The following is a 22,788-nucleotide window of genomic DNA, read 5'->3' as shown; positions in this document are numbered from 1 at the left end:
CTGAAAAGCTGGATGCTTAGTGAGTGCAAGAAAGTGCCATATGCAACTATAGGACATTATAAATTTTTATAAAAAATAAAATACAAAAATTATCGTTCCTTGGTAATGGAAGAATGAACTTCTAAACTTCATAACTTTTGTTGTAGAAAAGCTAGAGCCATGAAACTTTTTGCACTTTTTGCTAGTTGTAGAATACAATGACATTTAATTCAGCAAGACCTGTGGAGCCAATTTACTAAAAAGGTGACCAAAAGAACTTTTAATTAATGACTAATTAAAAGCAACATTGTAGGAGGTACATAAAAACTGAGCTCTTATTTGACATCTGCACATGTAAATACACCATCTCATAAGTTTTCATCACCCTAACTTAAATAATAACAGGCCTGATGGCTAAGTGCCTCTTCCTCCCTTAACAGGTGTTTAATTTACTGAGAGATGAACAATGGTGGGAAATCTACGTATGAAACCAATCGTGCTGGAGGCAGTTGTTCCACTTGTGCAGCAACTTCGTTTCATGGTTTGCTAAAAGTTTACTTTATGATTTAGCATTGCCCCCCCGCGGTGGTCTAGTGCCTAAGGTACTTGGCTGCTGACCCGCAGGTCGCGGGATCGAAGCGGCAGCTGCATTTCCGATGGAGGCGGAAATGTTGTAGGACCGTGTGCTCAAATTTGAGTGCTTGTTAAAGAACCCCAGGTGATCGAAATTTCCGGAGCCCTCTACTACGGCGTCTCTCATAATCATATGGTAGTTTTTGGGCGTTAAACCCCACAAATCAATCAATGTGTTTTAGCATTAGCATTGTAATTGGAACCAAAATGAGAAGAAAATACAACCTTTGGATCCACACATTGTAGGTTCAGTTCCTACCTGTGGCTATTTTATTTTTCATCTACCTAAATTACCTCCCATTATGTTCTCCCATTGTCCTACCTAGATTACCTCCCATTATCTATTTTTTTAGTTCAATCAGAATTGAAATCAGGCATGTGGAAAAATGAGCACTTTTTAACCAGAAGTTTTCAAAAAAAAGAAAGGGGCAGTTAAGGGGTTAAAGAGATAGCTTGCAAAAACTGACACCGCAAAGGCCGACCAACAACTGAGAAAAGCGCTCAGTAGCAATAAAGAAAAAAGGGGTATAGATGCACATGATTTGTTCTTTCGAAGCGTGCTTTAGCATGTTGCAGGCCATTCCCAGGTCGGAACAGAAAGACCAAGTCTCTCTGCTGCATCGTAGGCCAGTTGGACTGCCCACAACTGTTCTTCGAGTCCAGAGCTTGTAATAGCACCCTCTCATTGGGACAGCGGGATAACTTTCCCACAGCGTAAAGCGGGGCACCTCCAGAGCACATGCTTCAAGTTAGCTATAACATCGCAGAAGGAACATGTATTAGTTGGCTGTACTTTGGGATCAATCTTGTTCAATACAGTCAAACCTCAATATATCGATCACGGATATATCGAATTATTGCCTATATCGAACGGTTCCTATATCACACGGGAAATCGCATGCATTATTGATTTTTTATTTCGAACAAAGTTTGACATATAATGGATATATCGAACTCAGCCACCCCAAACCGCCCGCGCTCCATTGACAGGCGGCGAGCTTTCCCGCAACTTTCGAAAGTAGCGGTAGAGCAACGGGCGTTTACGAATGCTGCACACATCGATGGCTCCAAGAGCGCCACTTTAACGTAGCGGCGTACGTGCGCCGCAGCCTTGCAGCTTGCAGTCGTTGCAGTCTTTATGGTGTCAACGGCACACTGCGCACTTGTTGCAAGCTCCTCCCCCGTAGCATCGGCAGGCAGCGGTCGTTGTGCTCGCAGTGTTCGTGCGTTTGGAGTTAGGCCTGTCGCGCGCTGTGGTGCGTGACAGGCCTAACTTCGAATGGCAGAGCTCACGGTGGAGCTCACGAATGTGGAGATTGTTGCCGAAGCTACTGCTGAGCAGCCAAATGAAGACTCTGCCGAGGTGGATCCCCCAAGCGCTGCTGGTGCCCCGCTCCCGACATCAGCTGAGGTCGTAGCTGCCTTGGCTCTTGTGCGCCGCCACTGTGGCGCGATTGAAGGCACTGGCCTATCACTTATGGGTCGCCTGGACTATATTGAGAACGCAGTCGTGCGGGACAGGCCTAACTCCGAACGGCGGAGCTCACGGATGTGGAGATTGTCGCCGAAGCTAATGCTGAGCAGCCAAATGAAGACTCTGCCGAGGTGGATCCCGCAAGCGCTGATGGTGCCCCACTCCCGACATCAGCTGAGGTCGTAGCTGCCTTGGCTCTTGTGCGCCGCCACTGTGGCGCGATTGAAGGCACTGGCCTATCACTTATGGATCGCCTGGACTATATTTTCAGCAAGCTGTTGACGCATTTTTTTCATAATTTTTTCATATCGAATTCTGGATATATCGAACTATTTCGCGATCGCCGTGCCGTTCAATATATCGACGTTCGACTGTAGCGTGGGTTTCAAGAGCCTTGGGGATACTGCCAAGACCGTGCAGGGGATTGTGCCTAGTATTGATATGAAAATTCATAAAAAGCAAGAAGGCAGTGTGTAATAACTGCTCCTTAGTTTTTCCTATCTCAATAATAGTTTGCAACTTGTGTCTTGCAACTTTAAGAAACTATGATTGAAAGTTGGCTGGTATGGAAATGTCATTGGAGCCATGTTATTGACATCTGCTCCAGTACTTTTTTTCGATGAATTCTATTTATATAAAGCCTCCATCTTTCCCTGAATGTGTGTTAACAGGGTTTCTCTCAGACAGTGTCGTCCTTGAACATGTGCACACAAAGCCATGAAAGTCCTTGAAGACCCTTGAATTTTTGTCTTGTAAACGAGTATGAACTCTGCACAGTGACCCATCTATCTCATGTAGACGTGGCCACAGCTAAATGGAATCTGATATGCCACATCCATATGGCAATTAGTGAATTCGTTGGTGTGCTGTACAAACAAGTATTGCTCCACTTCATGACTATTGCCCACTCATTTCTTTCTCCGCACGGTGGCACATATGTTACTGTGATGCAATGTTCTTTTTCTAATGTTCGTAAGAGCTCTCTAGGTTTGAGCCTTCGAGAGTCTTCATGAAGAACAAAGCCTTTGCTTACAACAAAACCCAAACAAGATGTTCAATTGAAAAGTAAAAAGACAAAAATGCCCCACAATACCGAAACACTTAATGAAAAGTTGACTGGACATGGTGAAACCTTTCTAATTAGAAACAAAACACCAATTTAGTTAATGCAGCTTAGCTACACAGTCCGAATGCGGGTGAGCGGCAGAATGGTGAAAGATGGCAGTTCAATCTCGCCAAACTGAAGTGCTTGACTTTTAGAGCCGATGGCGGTCAGTTGGTTGCGACGAAGCAACGCTGGCTTGTGAGGACAAGCAAATGCTAATGGTGAAGAGGAAACGCTGGCTGCTGGCAACGCGTCGAGAAACCAGGGTTAACTTGGCCAGGCAGCTGGGCGCACAGCTCGGGTCCCTTGCCAGATGGCTGTGGCTCGCTTGTCAGCACCTTAGTCCACAGGCCCTAGGCAGGAGTTCAGGACTGGATGGCTACGGTCCTCTCGAGCGGGAATGCGACGGCTGGGGGCCCTGGCCAGTTGAAGTCTTGGAGGTATGGGTTCGACACCCGATGGCCCATCTTCAGCGCCTGGTCCGGTGATGACCTTCCCATGCCAACATCCTCTTTGAACTCCCCTGCTCTCCTCTGACTCAGAATCTTTTGTTCCCGAAATCCATTCGTCAGCTTCCCATTGGAGATGGCGAGGTTGTCGCGTTAACCACTGATTGGCTCTTAAAATCTGCATGTTTCTTTATCATTGGATGTCTTCTCTATTGTTTTACTGACATCTCGTCGCGCGTGCTCGTGCTCTCGCTCTTTACATCTTCACAATCGCCGTCTTCTGCCCCGGCTACCGTTATTTTCACATTTTCCATTATATATCATTATTTTCATTATTTTTCTGTTGCTCACTTTTCAAGGCACGCACTTTAAACGCGCACTCCACTCATCACAGTTACTTAGCTTATTGGCGGCCATAAAACCTACAATAATGTTGCGTCTACCTCCCACTCTGTGTTGCCAAGTAAAAAACAACAATTACGTAACATTAGCCCTTAAAAGCGCTAAAAACCACTGGATGCAACATTTCTGCCTCACTCACCCAGAAGTTGACAAAAAATTTCAGTAAGCCCCTCCTCTCCAAATATTGATTCAAAGTTGTCTGCCCTAATATAACTGAATTATTACAGAAGTTCTTTTAAGCTAGAGAGAGCAACAGCTGAAAAATAGGTCAAGAAGATACACCGTACAACGAGTAAAAAAAAACTGAAATCAAGGTTGTTAACAAACCCGTACATTATTAAAACCACTCACATTTTGGCCAAATCTTCGACATCAGTATAAACCACAGTGAATAAGAGCAAGACAAGGCACCTTGGATTCCTTCTCTTGTGGCACAAGGTCCTTAGTTTTTAGGGTATGTTGGAGTACAATCTCAATGATACGATTACGATTGATGCGAATTTCACGATCATATGAATTTCAAGGTTGTTTTGGAATGACATTATACAAAATACGAAGTTTTTTGGTGCTATACAAATTGTTCTTCCAGCCAGCACAAAAGATAGGAACGTGCGACTGACCGCTTTACGCAAGTAGTACAACGCAGCTTGTCTGTAAGAGGAAGGCCCGTTTACACTTCGCCTCAAAGAGAGTGAACGGAGTGAAACTCGCTGCGATTTCCCTCACTTCACCGCCTAAGTGGCTGGAAAAATGCGCTGGGAGGCTGACGCGAAAAAATCAGTCCAAGACCAATTTTCCCCCCAAACGATAGCAGATCATTTTTTTTGCTTCACTGCTTTGGCTACACCAGCTGCACGAGTTCTCAAACCACCTTATGTGAACGACCCCGCTGAAAAAACCAGCCGCAAATTCAACATGGATGACAAATCGTCGGCGATGGCTTGTGTCGGCACTATCACGAACTACCTGTGCAGCACGTCATAGCTCACGGCCTTGACAAGGATGTGTTCATCGAGAGCCTGGTTTGGATTGCAATCGCTGAGAACACTGGAAGTAGAAGGCGCAGCAGCAACAAGTCGGCATGCCCTAACGTGTCTCGCTTTTGCCCTGCCGGCCGAGTCTGTAGCCGCCATTGCCGGTGCATCCGCTCATGTTGTTTTCTGCTGGCGTATTTCCGGAAACAACGTTTTTAAAGGTGTGAATTGTTCCTTTTCAGTGCTTTGCATGCATAACTAAAACTCTGTATGAACTTTAATGCTCAGGAAAGTAGCTAAATGGAATGAATTCTCAAGTGGCGATGGCGGAGGCAGTGGTGGCATGTACTAGGGGCACATCGAATGTGAACATCTCCGACGGGGTCGGTCGTAGTTTTTCGGACGCTCTGGTGTTTTTGCTTGAATTCTCCAGGGCTGATATTTTTTTTTATTGATTCACAGTGCAGTTTTCCGGCTGCTTTAGTGGCGAAGCGAGTGAATTTCCAATTAGCTTTGCCGCTCTTGCTGCCGTTGATGTCGAGCTTGAAGGTGCCATATTGCTCCAGCAGCTTGAGTGAGGAAACCGCGAAACTTTATTGAGAGGCGGTGAAGGCAGGAAACTTCAAAAGAACATCATGGACTTTTTTCAGCAAGAAATAGTTAACAGCACTATTGTTCCTGTTCATCTTCATGGTCAGCTTGTTTTTGGTTCATACGAATTCGGGATGATACGAATACAGTGGATTCCTCCTAAACTGAACTTGAAGGGACAAGAAAATTTGTTTCATTTATGAAAAGTTTCATTTAAGCAAAGCTTACAAAATGAATGAAATATGACTTTCAAAAGCACCAACTGTCGCTGACTGAACAAAAATACTTTGAAGTATACAACGCTACTATAGTTGATTAGAAAGAGAAATGTTGCTAATATTGCTGACTCGGAAAAAAAGGGCAGATAAAAACTTGCTCGGTCTTGTTCAAGCACTTTCTCACATAGTAGGAGTGCATTGCTGAAAGGCTGGGCAGGAACTCTGTGCCACCATTGTGTTCAAAGTAGCACTGCAACAGGATGACAGCATCTCTTGCTGCACTGTCAGCCACTGAAATAAGCTCGGGATCACACACCATCTCATCACTACCTGAGCACAGGTCCTCATCTTAAACTTCAGCTATAGGTTCCTCAAGGCTGTCCTCAAGTTCACGACGAGACGTCTATTGCTGCTCGGCGTGCACGGACATGTGCAATCGCTGGATTGGCCTGGTTAGACTAGGCTAACTTTGGCATTTGTTTCATGGTTGCTAGACTGCCGTGGCCACCTCAGTCAATAATGGATTTTGCCCGTTTTAGTTTCACTTAACTGACGTAGGTTGAAAAAAAAAATGTTCCTCTTACCCGAAACTCTTTATCATTAAATATATAGGAGAGCAACCAAATGTGCCTAGAATTTCGTTTAATGGGAGTCCACTGTATTTTGTAAAGCTTTCTTGAAATTTCTATTAAGATTCTACTATATGTACCCACACAGGCCTAGCCAGATGGGAGGGTACTCTACCCCCACCCCTCCGTGAAAACTTGGGCAGAGGAGAGTGTTTCACTGACTCAAACTTTATTATAACAAAGTTTCGACTTACAAAAAAATGAATTCGGATATATGAAGGTTATTACTAACACGGTATCAACCGCAAGACTATTTTTTGTTTACTTTGTTATAACCAGTGTTCTGTTATATTCATGTTCATTGTAAATAGGTTTGAGTCTAATAAAAATATATTTTTTTCAACTGAAAGGTGGGTGAGTTGGAACTTATTCATAATTGGGCAGCGCACAAAAGGAAACGCAAGAGAAGGAAACAAAACAAGTGCTGGTGTTTTTTTTTTAACTTGTCTTGTTTCATTCTCTTGTGTGTTTTCTTTGGTCCACTGCCCAAATATGGATATTTTTTTAAAGCCTTCAACAAGTGCCCCCCCTCCCCCAGGAAAAAATTCCTGGTCACGGGCCTGTCAGATGCGTGTGCCCACACCCACACACGCGCACACACACGCATACGCGGGAATGACATCTTGAATGCCGGTAAATAATACGAATAAAAAGAAGATTTATGTCGAGAAACAAAATGGTTTCTTTATGTTTCGGCCCTGGGAAAAGCCTTCTTCAGATGGACACACATACACACATATATGTATGTATGATGTTGGCAGATCGTGACGACATCCTCTACGGTGCTAGGTTTTTTGACGGCCAGAGTGTTGAATGTGACGTGTTTGATTCTTCTGAGGATGTGTCAAACGCAGTCAGCTTCGATCATATCTGAGTCCACGCGGGGGCAAAGGGAAAGGACGTCTTTGATGTACGAGGTGTACGTCTCACCTGAGTGTTGTACACGGCCGTCAGGCTTCTTCTTCGAGACTTCAGCATGGACGTCTGGCGTCCCAAAATCCCCCGGATTTATTGAGCGAAGACAGACCACTCAGGGAAGCTGCCCTCGTGGTTAAAATACGTTTTTGGGACGTCCGATAGATAGAAAGCGACGCGGGGAAGTTTTTGGTGTGCGTCCCATTGGTTATACTCACTCGTAAAGTCATACTCTTTCAGCCATACTTTGACATCGTCTGGCCAATTTAGCAGGTGACTGGCCAATTTAGCAGGCAAAACTGAAACCAACGCACCAAACAGTGCATCTACCATTCACTTCGACAACACCCTTAAGGTGGGAAGAGGCACTTAGCCATCAGGCATCTTATTATTTAAGCTAGGGTGATGAAAACTTATGAGATGGTGTATTTACATGTGCAGATGTCAAATATAAACTCAGTTTTTATGTACCTCCTACAATGTTGCTTTTAATTAGTCATTAATTAAAAGTTCTTTTGGTCACCTTTTTAGTAAATTGGCTCCACAGGTCTTGCTGAATTAAATGTCATTGTATTCTACAACTAGCAAAAAGTGCAAAAAGTTTCATGGCTCTAGCTTTTCTACAACAAAAGTTATGAAGTTTAGAAGTTCATTCTTCCATTATCAAGGAACGATAATTTTTGTATTTTATTTTTTATAAAAATTTATAATGTCCTATAGATGCATATGACACTTTCTTGCACTCACTAAGCATCCAGCTTTTCAGCAAGACAAACATTATCAAATTCCAGTGTACCAAAGTTGAGAAGCGCTTGTAAAAAGAATGAAAGGAGGCCAAAAAAACTGAAACTGAGAAAATGGCAAAAGAAAGCTCTGTATATTCAAGGAATTCTACACAAACAAAAATGCTTCTCTTTGCATTTAAATGCCTCAGAAAGCATTAGGGCAGTAGTCTTTGTCACACTTTTGTCATTGCTGCCCCTTTGCTTGTTGCAGGAACCTGGAACATGCTGAACGCTTTCGCTCGGCACTCATGATCCGACGAGAATCCTTCTCTTCTGCCCGTCGCTCGCTCATGGAGTTTTGCTCTAGCTGAAGTTCTTTGAGGATACGTGTGGAGGCTTCTTTCATTCCAGATATTGACTTCGGACATTTTCAAATGCAGCGAATTTAGTTTGACTGGGTACCCTCCCGGAGCTCCATTCACTGTCAGCAAGTCCAGAGTTGCGGCACTCTGAAATCAGCTTCATCGCAAGTCCATATTCACGCTCACATTTTTCAATAGAAATGGTCTCACTGCATGTCCGGCATTTAGCCATTCTTCCAAGAAGCGTGTTTATTGCAGATAAGTCGACGATCCTGTAGGTAGCCGCCGACGGGTTCGAGTCCTCACGCGCTGTTGCGAGCGTTCGCAGCTTGCGCTCGCTCGCTGAAGTTGCCGATAAGCTGCTGATCTTATCAGCACTCACTTCCTCCTGCTGCGCACGATCGGTGCTCATCAAAAAGGTTGTGTCGTTCCTTATGCGCTGCCTATCGCCAACGTCGTCTGAGGCGGCCAGGGAAACAGGCGAAGATGTCCGCGTTTCATCCGACTGATCGTGTTCTGTCGCCGCGCCGTCCTGTACTAGGTGTGCATCGGATATACCCGCGCCATTATTTCTTTTTGCCGTAGATTTCTTGCGATTTTTTCTAAACTTGTGAGCGGTGCGGAACTTGCAATACGGCTTCGGCATGATGAAAGATTCAAGCCAGATTCAAAACGTGGCCGAGAGCGTAGGCCTAACGCACTGGCTTGGTGGCTGCGGCGCGCTTCGTCGTGCTGGTTCGAGGGCGTGCCTGCATGTGCAGACTTGAGAAACACATGCTCCAATTTCTCGCTAGCTCACGCGGGTTCAGGAAGCCGACGAGAACAATGACATGTGAGCGAGATGCACTCGCCGCTTCACGTGCGCTCTACTGCCGCACGCAGTAGAGACAGCTTGGGAAAACGCGGCTGAGAGCGTAGGCCTACCGCACTGTCCCGGCGGCTTCGTAGGGCTCGTTCAGCGCCGTACCAGTACACCGTCGAACGCAGAGACTATACAGAGATGCTTGCTCTAATTTCTCGCTAGCTCTCGCGAGTTCAGGAAGCCGACGAGTACAAAGTGACATACACTCGCCATTACGCGTGCGCTCCGCTGCCGCACGCAGCAGACAGCCCGGGAGTCCCGGCGAATGAGAAGGCGCAATTGAGTCACGTGTGCTCACCGCATCAATAGGCTCACGCGACGGGGCCTTTTTTTACGCGGATTCACGGCGTGCATACTGAGTGGACGAAAAGAAGCGCGGCAGGATATGAAAGAAAAAGGGCGGCTCTTTCGAATGGGACCGAGACGGCTGCTGTAGCAAGCGTAGAATGGCAACATCGTGGCGCTGAAAAAGCCCATTTTTCACGCGTCCATCGCCAAAAATCCAGCTCACTAACGTCGCATAAACTACTCTCATGGCTAAATTACCTATCTAAAATGTGTGAAAATTGGCGAGATTATGCTGCAATAGTTGGAGAATCGAAATATAGCATTTTCAAAGAATCGTATTTTTTAGCGATTTTCGGTCTCAAAGACCCGCTTCTCCCCTTAATGATGACACTGTTAATGGTGGATGCGCTCTTTTGTGCGTCAGTTTCGATTTTGCTACCCAAATTGGCCACATTGCATCGCTCTGTGGTGGTTACCAGTGGCTGCACTTCCCAAATTTCAAAGGGGGCTTGAATTTGCCCATTCGACTCGACTGGCTATTACCACTGGTTAAAAAGTTTATTGTGTTAATTTTTATAGTTACTGCTGTAATAGATGTTTGTACCCATCTGAAGATGCCTTCTGCCACATGAAGGCAACGCCACAAGTAATAGGCAGATACCTCCTTTCGGCAATTTTAAAAAAATATTGGACACCTTCTTGAAACACCCTGTATGTACGCACTCGGAACTCATTATAACAAAGTTTTATCTTGCAAGGAGAAAAGTTTTTATATCTGCAAATTTCTTATAAAGGTTATTCCCAACGCTGTTATCTAATGCAAGACTATTTTCAGTTACATCGTTATATCCATGTTTGTTGTATATGATGTTAGAGATAGGTAGCTAGGTAGGTGGGTGGGTTGGTTGGTCTAGCATTTGTTGGTTTGTAAGAGATGGCCTTCTTTAATATCATGCTGGTGGGTTCTCTGGCAGAGAAGATCGAAATATTTGTTTCTGAAACCATTGGCACATCTATACTCAGGATCATATCTACAAATATAATTTTTTTAGTTGCCGCAGGGATTTTTTTGCAAGTAACCTGCATGTAATGCAGATTGCCCTTCCGTTGGAGCTTGGTCAAAACTTCTTTACTTGTTTGTCTTCGGTCACATTCACTTCACTGAAGTCATGCCAGTGCAGGCGTATTTTTTTGCAGAAAAATAAGGCCACTGAAAGAAAAGCTAGCAAGGCTTTGTAACTGCAAAAGTTCTGCCTTCCACGATGCAACAATTTCGCCCGCTAAAGATAACAAAATCCTCTTAGGTTTAGCGAAGAAACCGCTAATTTGGCAACACTGCTTCCACTTTTTTATGGACGCGAGATATGCAATGAATGTAAGCAATACGTACTACATGCTTGGCTGTCTGCTTGGTTTGACAAAACAGACTTCTTTATACGTTCAGCAGCAGTGGCCACTGGCATGCGAAGATTACTTACATATAAGAGACACGTAACCTCTGTTTTAAATCTGGCACTTATTTTGTGCTTGTATGGCTTGGTGAGAGAAGATTCGAGGTATGGCATGGCTTAGTTGTTTAACAATATTTTGATACATTGTTGAGCGTTTCTCCTAATTTGATACTATTTTCTCACAGTTGAAGGAGCACAAGCGCATTCGTGAAGCTGGTGGCTTCATCACCTTCAACGGCGTCTGGCGAGTGGCCGGTGTGCTGGCAACGTCCCGTGCACTGGGCGACTACCCACTCAAGGAGCGTCGTCTGTTGGTAGCGCAGCCTGACGTGCTCACTTTCGACTTGTCCGGAGTCAACGGCGGAGGTGCAGCTTGCGCCGTGCTCGCCTCGGATGGCCTGTGGGATGCGTTGAGCAACGAGCAGGCAGCTTCGTTGGCATTGCAGTACCTTGACGAACCGCTCTGCGGGGCCCGTGAGCTGGTCGTGCGGGCATTCAACGCGGGCTCCCTGGACAACATCACGGCCCTCATCATCGACTTGCGTGGCCGGTCGGCACGAAACGCTACGGTCAGCGAATGATGCGTCTAAATTCACCATGCACCATCTGCCACACAACTGGCGTGCTGAGTTCTCAAGAGGCCTCCTACATTGGCATTATCTAGTTTTTCAGCTCCAAGCATTTTTATAGTTGGAGTCATTTTTGTTCGGACAATGCATGAGTCATCTGCAAGGACTCACATGAGCAATCTATACAAGCAGCTGGTACTCGGCTTTGCATCGACTCTGTAGTGTGTTACTTCTTCTACTTGATTTTTTTTATTTAAGAAAGTCTGCTTGAAGCGTACTAAAGCACACCTCTGCATACCTGTTCGCTGTTCATGGTTTGCAGTGAGAGTTGTTGGCTATTAGTGACTAGTAGCCGAGCATTTTCCTGCTGTTTAAGACTGCAGGAGTGTTGTACATAGTGTTTATCCTTTCTGTACATAATTCTGGGTGCTTTAATATGTCTGTACGGCATGTTTGTAAGCACATTAATGCACGACAATGATTTCATGAGCTTATGCATCTCGCTGTCAACTCTGTTGGCTGCTAAACCTGCACAATTCAATGCTTGCAAGATTGTTTATGTCTAAAGCTGATAAAGCTTTAAAAAGGCTGTACTGTTTACCCCATGTCGTTTTTGTCGTTGGATTGTTGGAAGAGAAAAACCTTACCCTCACTTTTGCAAACTATTTTAGGCCTTGGCAGCCAGTGCACTGGTCATTTCTGGGCTTTTATTTTCGGTATTTTTCTGCACCCTGTAAGTGTCGTTGAAATTAATTCTTTAAATTGAACTGGCAAACAACAATTTCTGGGGTTTTATTTACTAAAACCTTGATATGATTATGAGGCAGATAAGAGAAGTCTCCCTGTGTTTGCTAGAGCTCTGTGCCACCATGTGCTCCAAAAAGACTCCACCTTTTGCAATGCTAGCAGACTCCATTTGTTGTCTACTGCAAGTCTCAGAGTCTAGTATTGAATCGTGATAGCATATTCTCTTTCTTTATTGTTTTGTTTAGCAAAACAAATATAATATGTTTCAATTATTACGGACAAACTCTCTTGGCTGGGGCACTGCTATCTGCAAAAATTCACAGATTTTTAAGCCATTTAATAAATCTCATGCTTCACATTGAGTTTAAATAAGTCATCTGACAATGCGAAAGAGTTGATCCACCAGCTTGGTGCTTTTATTCCAATTGACAAAACTGTTTCAGGATTATTTTGAAGCAAGTGCTTCTCAAACTACAGAAACTATTACCATACACCTAAAATTATTTGTCATGCGCGAACAAAATAGAATGGCCCAATTTGTTGTGAAAAATTGCAGGGGTTGATCATTGGGCGAGTTGGGGATTGTAAAATTTTGTAATAATTCTGAGCTATAGGGGATAAGTTGCTTTCCTGTGTGTAAGTGTTCTTTCATGCTGTTCCAGGGGTAAGCATGGATGCATTTTTAACGAAGATCCTAGAATAATAGGAGTACAGTGAAACGTCATTAATATGCACCTACCGGGAACGGCAACATAGCTATGCACTTAAAGTACTACGTATTAAGCACCAGCTACAAATTTGCGTCTTCTGACGTGCACCATCGTCGCCCGCGAAGGAATAGATATAATGCCACAGCAGGATTGCTTTCCGTGCCCACCACTAAGCCATTTTTTTTTTTTTCAAGGTAAAGTAAAAATTGTAACTCTTGCACAACTGTCCAATAACACATGGTGGTGACACCAAGGAGTATTTCGAAACAGTGTAGTCGCGATGCATGCACTCAGCGGTCTGCGTCTAAGCGAAAACTGAGCTTTTTTTAAACTACACCGGTAGTTGCATGCAGCGCTTTGCCTACTCTACGCACGCTTTGACTGCCGATCCGATGGCTGTAGAATATGCCCGCTGCGGTTCAGACTATGCACAGATGCGGAAAATAAGCTGTTGGATTATCTATGGTTACAACAGCGCTATGCTTGCTGTATCGTGCACATGTTAGTGTCAATACAGTGAGGTTTTTTGGTGCCCCCGACTTGCAACGCTAAACTCTGCAGCAGCGAGCCGTTTGTGTTTCTGCAATGCGGTGCGCACTTGAACACAGTCCTGCGCAACAAGGCGGCAGCAATGGGCAGCACAGCGTGTCCAGGTAGTCTCCTATTAAAAGTGTGCAGTTGGCTTAAAGTAAAGCAATGCCACACTCGTCGTGCCGTAGCAGATAGCTGGGGATACTAACTGTGATAAGCCTTTTCGTCAGCGATGTTGTACCGGTGCATTTGTTCGTGGTCACAGCGTCACTCTCGTTCTTTTTTCCTATGATTTCTTGCAAAGACATCGCTGCAATCCACGTAAGTCGGAATAATTGATTGGCCGATTTTTGCTAAATGTCATAGTGCTACGCAGTTGGTACGCCCTAAGCGGTAGGCATAAGACAAACCACTAAGGCTTAAGCGATCAGGGTATGCATTAGTCTTTACGAGACTTAGTTGGGGATTCATCGCAACTACGTTTAAACTGTTTGTTGTACAATTAAAGCAAATACGTACTAAGGAGGTTTGACTGTACAGTAATGTTTCACTCGAGATGACAACCAATGCTCTGTGCTATTATTTTTCCAAGAGCGTTCATCTCTGTTACTTTTAGTAACACATCTATTTATTTGTTGATTTTAATCCGCTTTTCTAAATGACGGTGAATGTCAACAAAAAGTTACCTCTGTGCCTAGCAAACGTACAGCCTGGTACAATTTCCTACGACATCGCTTTCTTTTCCTTATTTATGCTACATTTTTATCTATATACTTCACTGTAACAGGACTGTTTCTAAGGCATATACCAGTGCCGTTGACTCGTGACATCCTGTTCACCATTGCACAGCCAGCCTCCCATTGTTAACCATGTGTTCTGTTCTCAGCCTTCATATTTTGAGGCATCTATACTCACTCATGTGCCTAACTTATTGACCAGTAGAAAAAGCTTGTTTATTCTCATCTTTCTAGTCATCCTTAGTCTCTCTACATTTATAATGTATATGCTTATTTATTGCACAAAATTTAGTATACAAGTGTCATATGGGCTTTTTTAATGCGATAAAGGCGATCCGGATCGGTTTTCTTGATCGCGATCAAATTTATGACCGCTGCTACACGGCCCAAGCTAATCCAGTTCGAGCTTGGGTCAGATCAAATGTACCAGGTGGTGCTTGCGTGCTGCCAGGCATGTCACTGACAAAACTCTATGTACAATATTTTTATAGAGCCTTTTATCAGCAATGCTATTCATGCAAGAACCATTCGAACGTGAAAAACTTTGCGGATGACTACAAAAGTGATTTCCTAAATGCATCATTCGATAGATTTTTCTTTGCACTTTCCTGTACTGCTGATCAAGATTCTTAATCTTCGCTTTTATTTCTGATGGCCCTCGCTCGTAGCCGTCCATTCACAGCGAAGTGTCAATCTCGTACGTGCCAGAGTTTAGCTTCTGGCATCTCAAGTCTTCCAGTTGCTCCTGCCAGCGGTAAATTCCTGTAAAGGTCTCTTCATTCGACCACGAAGTGTGCGTACGATGCGACGTACAGGTATGCCTACTCTCCCGAATTGACAGGGAGGCTCCTGAATTTTTACGTAATCTTTTGACTATACGATTGGGTTCTGGAATCTCCCAAAAAGTGGCCGCCGCAGCTGAGATGTCTTTTGTTTTTTTAATCACGTGCATATGTAAGTTTTTTCTGCTGCGCCAGTTGCGGTGCTGTGGAATTGCACTCGCCACTACACTTATAGTTCATTGTAACCATACCGTAGAGTATCACAAAGTATATTCTGGGTACTATAGTACCGCACATGTGAGCCAAGGCCAGCGGCCGCGAGACGCACTCACCATCGTACCAAACGAAGGCGAGGGAAAAGGTACCGCAACTTGTCTGTCTGTCTTGGCCCCCACATTTCACACGCTAGGCTTATGCAGCTTGCCTATAGGTGTTACTTGTGTTTGTTGCGTGGTTGTGCGGATTGCATGTTTCCTACGAGTTTAGTTGGGAGATCAATGGCAGTGTCAAAGCAAAGAAGCACTTGCAAGTGTTTTTGCACTGGTACACAATGGTGTTTGTGTGCTTTGTGACTTCGCAGAAAGGTGACAAGTATATATTCTGTACCATGTGCGCTTATAGTGTGAGCATTCCACACGGCGGCAAGGCTGAGATAAAAGTGCACATTGCTTCACAGAAGCATGACAACTACATTCGTGCGGTAGAAGGGCAGGGAAACATCGGGAGTTCCTTAAAAAACAGCTGCTAAGACAATGCAATCCACACAGAATGCATATATATTCTCGGGATTTCTTGCAGATCACAACTTGATGCGAAGCATACGATCATGCAGAACTGTTGTTTCAGAAAATGTCCCCAGAGTGTGAGGACGTGAAGCGATACGGGGTGCAGACGTCTGAGAACACTTTCCATCGTCTGTGAATTGGCTGCAGATGCTGAAAATGCAATGATGGAGGCTCTGAAATTCCGTGCCTTCGCAATCGCTGAGGATGGAAGCAACGACAATGGGTCGCAAATGTCTTATTTCAGTCTCACTACATCCCGATATGATCCGATTTTGCTGTCACGCAGACAACAGCAAAATCTCGATCCCGATCACACCTGATCGTGATTGAAAATGACCCTATAGTAGCACCTGATCTGGATTGACACTGATCGCGATTAAAATGCCCATGTGACACCGGTATTATTTACCTCTTTTGAATCAAAAGATCTGTAGCTTGGTTTAGTACTGTGTCTGGCATCTTATGTGCCCTCTTCTCTGTGCTGTCTTACGTGCTGCGATTTTGTCTGTTAAAAAACCAACTGGCCAATGTATTGCATTCTGCATGTTTATTCTTGTCAATGGCGCTATCATTAGGGGAGCCCCGCTGTAACGCTTTCTACACTCTTGGCTCTCAGATTTCACTGACCTCTGTCTGACATGGCGCTAAATGCTTGACCACCATTTGTTTTTGGAATGAGGGTTATGGGTGATGAAACATTCATGTTGTATTAACTCTTACATGTTTAGTGGCAACCAGATTTGCACATGTTACCGAAGAAAAGTAACCTATTACAATTACGGCCCCACGGAATCAATTCCGAGTTGGTTATGAAGCACAGAATTTTACAGCAGCTAGGTCTAGGACTGCTTGAACTGCAAGATAGTTCTTTTGGTAGGGAGGCCGAAACACTGCTCTAGCCGTTGCTCTAGAGTGCCAGGAATTGTCTTATTCAAACGATGTACTTGTTGCTCAGAGTCGAGCATTTATCATAAGAGTAACTGATTACTTGTAACCGGTTTCTGCAAAGGAGTGACCGAAAATTGCAGTGAGTGTTATCGAGTGCATAAATATTTCATGAATTGCAGAGAACTGCCTAAGATATAATGGATTACGACCAATGAGTTGCAGACAGGACTGCTAACAACATAATTCTATAGCTGGTAAGTATGGTTATATGCAATGAAAGGAGCATGCAAAAGTTTGCTCGGTGACTCCTTGCAGTGTAAGGCTGTTTCTACGTGCAAACACTGCAGAAAGCAGGGACATAAGCATTGCATTTTACTAGAATACAGCTGCAATGAATTTTGTATGTATATAATGAGGTACTGTGAGGTGTGTCTCGGCAATGTTCATACTTGATGAATACTCTAAATGAAGGCATTTTTGTGTTGGGTGTTAATTCGTTAAAACTAGGATGTCAAAGAAATCCTTAACTGTAAACTGATATCCCTTTTTAAGTGAGAGCAAAGTCATTCCTAGTAAAAGTGGTAACAGTTGTTTCAGCTGTGTCCAGAGACTGATTCAATTAGATACTCATCTAAGTGGTTTTTGTGTACTGCTGTGCAGCTTCAGAAAAAACATGCAGAGTTGGTCAAATTGAAGGCACCTGAGTCTCTGATTGTATTCACCGAAGAAATCATGGCCTATCTTGGGGTGACGACTGTATCAACATCTATATCGCATGATGGCATCATCATTTGATCACTGGAGTTCTCTCCCCATCTGATTTTTTTTTTTTTTTTTTTTTTTGCTTTGTGGGGCAGGCAGGGCTTTAGCATTAACAGCTACCCACCACTGAGTAAGCATATCTTGTTCTCATGTGGCCCACCAGTTTTGCCGTTATGGTTTAGGCAAACCACTTTATTACTTCAGCAATTCAACATATGCCGTATTTTATTGCATATGACCTCTACTGCATGTAATCCGCACCCCTAACTTCAACTCTACAAAGCGAAAAAAATTGCCCCACCTCCCCGAAGGGAATCATGAGGAAATGAGTAAGTTTAATGGTGTAAATTAATGACTAGGCGAGGATTTCAACCGTAACCATTTACTCATTTATCAGCCAGCGAATGGTCGAGAGTAAGGCGCGCGCTTCACTCAGTTTATGCGTACGAGCGAGCGGATGGGGGAGTAGGGCGCCGGGAGGAGAGAGAGCGAATGGCGAGAGGAGGAGCCCCGAAGCACTGCACCTGTCATTGTACCTGATGGCTATACTGTCAGCGTCTTATGAAAATAAACGCTGGCAGCACCAAGGCTACAAATGTGTTTCTAACGCACTACATTTACGTGTCACGTTTAAGTCAAGGAGGTAGGGGCTCCGGTCACTAGGGGCGAGAATACGCGCGTGCGCCCACAGCTGTTGCTGACAGCTGCCAATGCTGAAGCGTGACATGATGAGAGCTCCATTTACTTTGGACGCACGCGCCTGCAGCTGTTGCTATGGGAGAGGCCGGTGGATGGATCCCGACGGATGCTTGACATAGCCCAACTAATAAATGCATTCGCTTTTAAAATAACATGCATGTATACAACTCGCGCCCCCACTTTCTAAACACAATTTTTCGGTGGTTTCAATGCGAGTTTTGTGTGTGAGAAAATATAGTATGCATTAATTCAAAATGACACTGTTGTGCAGCTGTATTCTTTTACTAAACGATCTCTGCACTTTAAAGTAGCTCATATACATTTGTATTGCTCTTCTTTTTATCAATAATTTCACTATGATTGTGGTGTGCACACACCAGATTAAGCGAAGGGTTCTCTTTCTGAACAACATCTAAGGAACTGTTGCAATTGTTTCATTTCAGTTTTTCAAGCAGTGGCATTTTACAGCGAAAGTTGTTATGGGATCACAGCAAGGTCCGATTTCGATGCTGTAGTTACCCGCCACTGGTGTTTGTATCCACTGTTGCACGAAATAAGAAAAAAAAAAGAATACAGAGGACAGAACAATGGAATTTGAATCCCGGTCCCCTAAATGCCAGCCCAGTATTCTACCACGGAGCAATGTCGGTGCTTGAAACTTTATTGCAAACTGACCCTATGCGGGTCATCTGAGGAATCTAGTGAAGATTATAGGAATAACAACCAGGTGTTACACTATGTGAATTGCATAATCAGAAGGTCGTCGAATGCTCCAACCCATTATAAAAGCTTCAGGCATAATTTTTTATCGTCGTCAACCACAGCATCTAGACAGTGGGATAAGCAGGTCACATACTTCCTTACAAGTGTGTAGAGGGGACCATGCTTTTCCGAAGAATGAGGAATAAGGCGTAGTGGACTCTCCACTACACAAAAATTATGATTTATGGTGTAGTGGGTACCATGCGACTGTTCTTGTAGTAGTTGCCCCAAGAGTGTTTAAAAAAGGCCTCTCTTCGAGCTTTTCTGTGACTGTGCGACACGCCCCGCTCAGGCCTGGCCACTTTTTTAGCTTGAACTTCATGCAGCATAACTGTGCAACATTACAGAGGTAAAGTTTAGCCTTCCAGGTCAGTTTCTAAACCAACCTAATGCTGTGAGGCAGTTAGGAAAGCATTATAGATATTTCTCTCTCCAAACCAAACTGAACCAAAGTAAAAGGGAGTACTATGTGAAATCTATGTTTTAGTACGCTGGCTCTGCTTAGTCTGCCGTCTCCGCCGTGGCCGCTTGGTGTTGCATACTCCTCAGTCACGGTGCTCCGATCGATCGTGGCGCCCCCTAGCCCCCAGGGCACGCTGCTATCAATTGGAGCTCCGTGACCGCAGATTATGCATCATCGGTGCAGACATGGCCTTTCATGGAGACAGTGTGAAGGCGGCAGACCTGCAACATACTTTAGGCACCATACCCAGTACGTACAAACACGAGAAATGACTGCAAGGGTGTGACCTTGAAGATCAACCAAGGGCAATCTCCTCCTCGCATGTGTGTTTTCATAGCAGCAGGCGCGCAGTATCAATTTTTCTTTCCCATGCACACTCTTTCATTGGTCAGTGAGAGCCGCGAGGCAGCAGGTGTGAGATGATTTAGACTCCAACCAAAAGTTTTTAAAGAAAGCCGACGTTTCGAAACCGACTTGGTTCCTTTCTCAGGGGTGACTGCAGGACTACGTAGCAGCGGCATCTTCAAAGCACTCGCGGGGCAGATAATAACCCCCCCTTTCTATCTTGTTTTGCTGTGGAGCGCAGTCCATGTGTATAACACTGGGGGAAGGGCTCCGAGAGAGTGGTTGATGTTATGGGTTGTCCTCTCTATGTGTCACAACTCGAGTAATAGCCTTCTCCCCCAGTTCGGCTCGCTTTCAAGAATGGCTGTTGCTTCAAAAACCATTCTTGAAAGCGAACTGAACTGGAGGAGAAGGTTACTACTCGAGTCGTGACACATAGAGAGGACACCCCATAACATCAACCGCTCTCTCGGAGCCCTTCCCTCAGTGTTATACACATGGACTGCGCTCCACAGCAAAACAAGATAGAGAGGGGGGAATATTATCCGCCCCGCGAATGCTTTGAAGACGCTGCTACTACGTAGTCTTGCAGTCACCCCTGAGGAACGAACCAAGTCTGTTTCGAAACGTCGGCTTTCTTCAAAAACTTTTGGCCGGAGTCTAAATCATCTCCCAGTTTCATACACAACCAGACAGACTTTTTTCGGGCATTTACATTCAAGGCAGCAGGTGTGCGCGCCTTGAGACCTCAACTTGCATCACGCGACTCCTACGCCAGCAATACGAAGAAAAAATGTAGGCAGCGTACCACTGCTTGCCATGCAAGAGACCACCACGGCGTGCTTTCCTGCTATAGCTCGACAAGCATGGTCTAACTGCATTCAACCATGACTTTTTTTTTTTTTTTCATTTTGTCACTCCGGTTATAGATATGCTAGGCTGTATTATCACCTGTGTTTGTGCGGTATGCTCCCTCAAAGTGGAAAAGTACCAATGGCACATGGTGGGTTTTCGCATGGTACCTCTGCATGTTACCAGTGTGCAAACTGCATTTTGCCTCTTCTCTTCCGTTGGTGAGAGCAGTATGCCAGTGCTTGTGGTGGTTCTCATGTCTTGCCTTTTTTTTTTTTTTTTTTGCTGATGGCTTGCTAGTCATTCTTACTTTGCCCGTAGTTTGTGTGGTTGATTGATCGTTATTAGTTGCCACATACACGCGATGCTTTGTTTGCATATGTTTTCGAGAAGAACAAGGCAGCCCTGACTGTATGTTAGCATTTAAAGATACCTGTTTCAGACAAATTCCATAGTTATAGTCGTGTTAATGTTACTGTCGGCAAACCCATGTATGTGAAGAAATCTTGAAAGACGCAGTGAATTCACCAATGTGCAGCTCCAGTTTCTATAAACTCTGGTATGCGTCTGCTTGTATTGTTCGGTCATCCACCATTTCTGGCTTTTTGCAGCTGGCTTGTCATGTCTATTCCAAATCGGGATGAAGTGTTCTCTCACTGCGAATGTGTACGAACACTGCAGCCAAGCTGGAAGATGGGAATCTATTTGTATGATTCAAATACACAAACCGAAATTGATGATGAATTAAAGAGATCAGTCGTCTTCCAGCTGTACTTCTCAATTTCTGATTTATTTGCTGGAAATGAGGAAAATTGGCTTTATTTCCTGTACGACATACATTAACTCAGTAAAGTACTGTGTAGTCTTCATCAGGCAGATCTAACGTCGTCTTTAGCGCATGGTGCCATCTACCTGTTGCTACATTGCTGTCTGAACACGTTTCGGTTTTTCCTACCACCTGCAAATGATTGCAACTGATCAAGCATGAATGGAATTGATAATTAGGCAACCATCCATGCTTCATCTTGCCAGTTTGGTGCAGTGCAGATAAAGCTGTGGGTTGCATCAACTGACCAGGAAGAGCGGAGCACAAGATTTTCTTCACAGTCTGCCTCTGGTCACCCTTTGTGCAGCATGGAATTTCTGAGTACGGACGTGTGTAAGGATCAGCTGCATACTGTGGTATAGCAAGCCTCTTGGAAAATGCTACCACCACGTGCTCACAATGGGCCAACAGGAATCTCAGCCTTCGCTGCACTGCATCGATTTGTCGAGACAGAGTGTAGGTGCTTCTACTTAATGCTCATGTGCCACACTAAACAGTTGGCGTAACAGTTGTTCTGCTAAAAAAAAAATAATATATCTGGAAGTGGTCATTTGAGCAATGCAGTATTTTTCACAGCAGTGGCAATCAGTTGTTAGAAGTGAAAGTATTCAACAGTATTGGTTCTCTTGTGTGTGTTGCTAGACATATGTTAACATGGTTTGTTCAGTGCTGACCTTTAGGTGGATAAGCTGATTCCATTCATGTTGTCGCTTGTGAGTTGTGAATGCAATAATAAGTTTTAAAACAACCCTTCATTTTCATGCTCTTTTCTTTTAATGTATTCACCCTCGACACTGGCACAGCGTATTGCTTAACCAAGTTTGTTTGCAAAGCCTGCCACTCGTTAGCAGTGCCACGATTTCATTTCTGACCACGGTCAACTCATCAGCGGTTCTATCTCTGAAGTCAATTCTTGTGAACTGCAAGTGCGTTGTGCTTTCTTTACGTCATACGAGCTTATATTTCTCGCACATGAAATGCCACCAAATAATCAGTCCAGAGAACATAACGATTTTGCTAGCCACGAGAATGAAGCCAAGCTTCGAAATACTATTTTTGACAGACTGCTAAAGTTCTCAAATGTGGGTAGAGCCCACATTTCTTTTGGCAATAGCTACTCTCAGTACTGTAAGCACCTGCTGCATCTTCTAGTAATGTTGTAATAACGAAGTCATCATTTTGGGTCTTCTAGAAGCTAAAAATTTCTCATCATTAGAAGATCAAACTTCAGGGGGCTTCACTCTACATACCTCTTTGCCAGAAGTCAGCCTGA

At 44.3% G+C, this 22,788-nt stretch overlaps 1 protein-coding gene across 1 annotated transcript in view; it reads left to right on the top strand.

The window, feature by feature from the left end:
* Positions 1–17,946, top strand: part of LOC119178698 (protein phosphatase 1L) — a 40,563-nt gene extending 22,617 nt beyond the window's left edge. Inside the window, exon 5 of the mRNA XM_037429928.2 lies at positions 11,243–17,946. Coding sequence (XP_037285825.2) covers positions 11,243–11,638 — 396 coding nt within the window. The 3' untranslated portion in view covers positions 11,639–17,946. The remainder of the gene's footprint in view (positions 1–11,242) is intronic.
* Positions 17,947–22,788: the final 4,842 nt, after the last annotated feature.

The sequence above is a fragment of the Rhipicephalus microplus genome, chromosome 1, assembly GCF_043290135.1.
Source record: "Rhipicephalus microplus isolate Deutch F79 chromosome 1, USDA_Rmic, whole genome shotgun sequence".
Lineage (NCBI taxonomy): Eukaryota > Metazoa > Arthropoda > Arachnida > Ixodida > Ixodidae > Rhipicephalus > Rhipicephalus microplus.
This window is presented reverse-complemented; position numbering and strand designations above follow the sequence as displayed.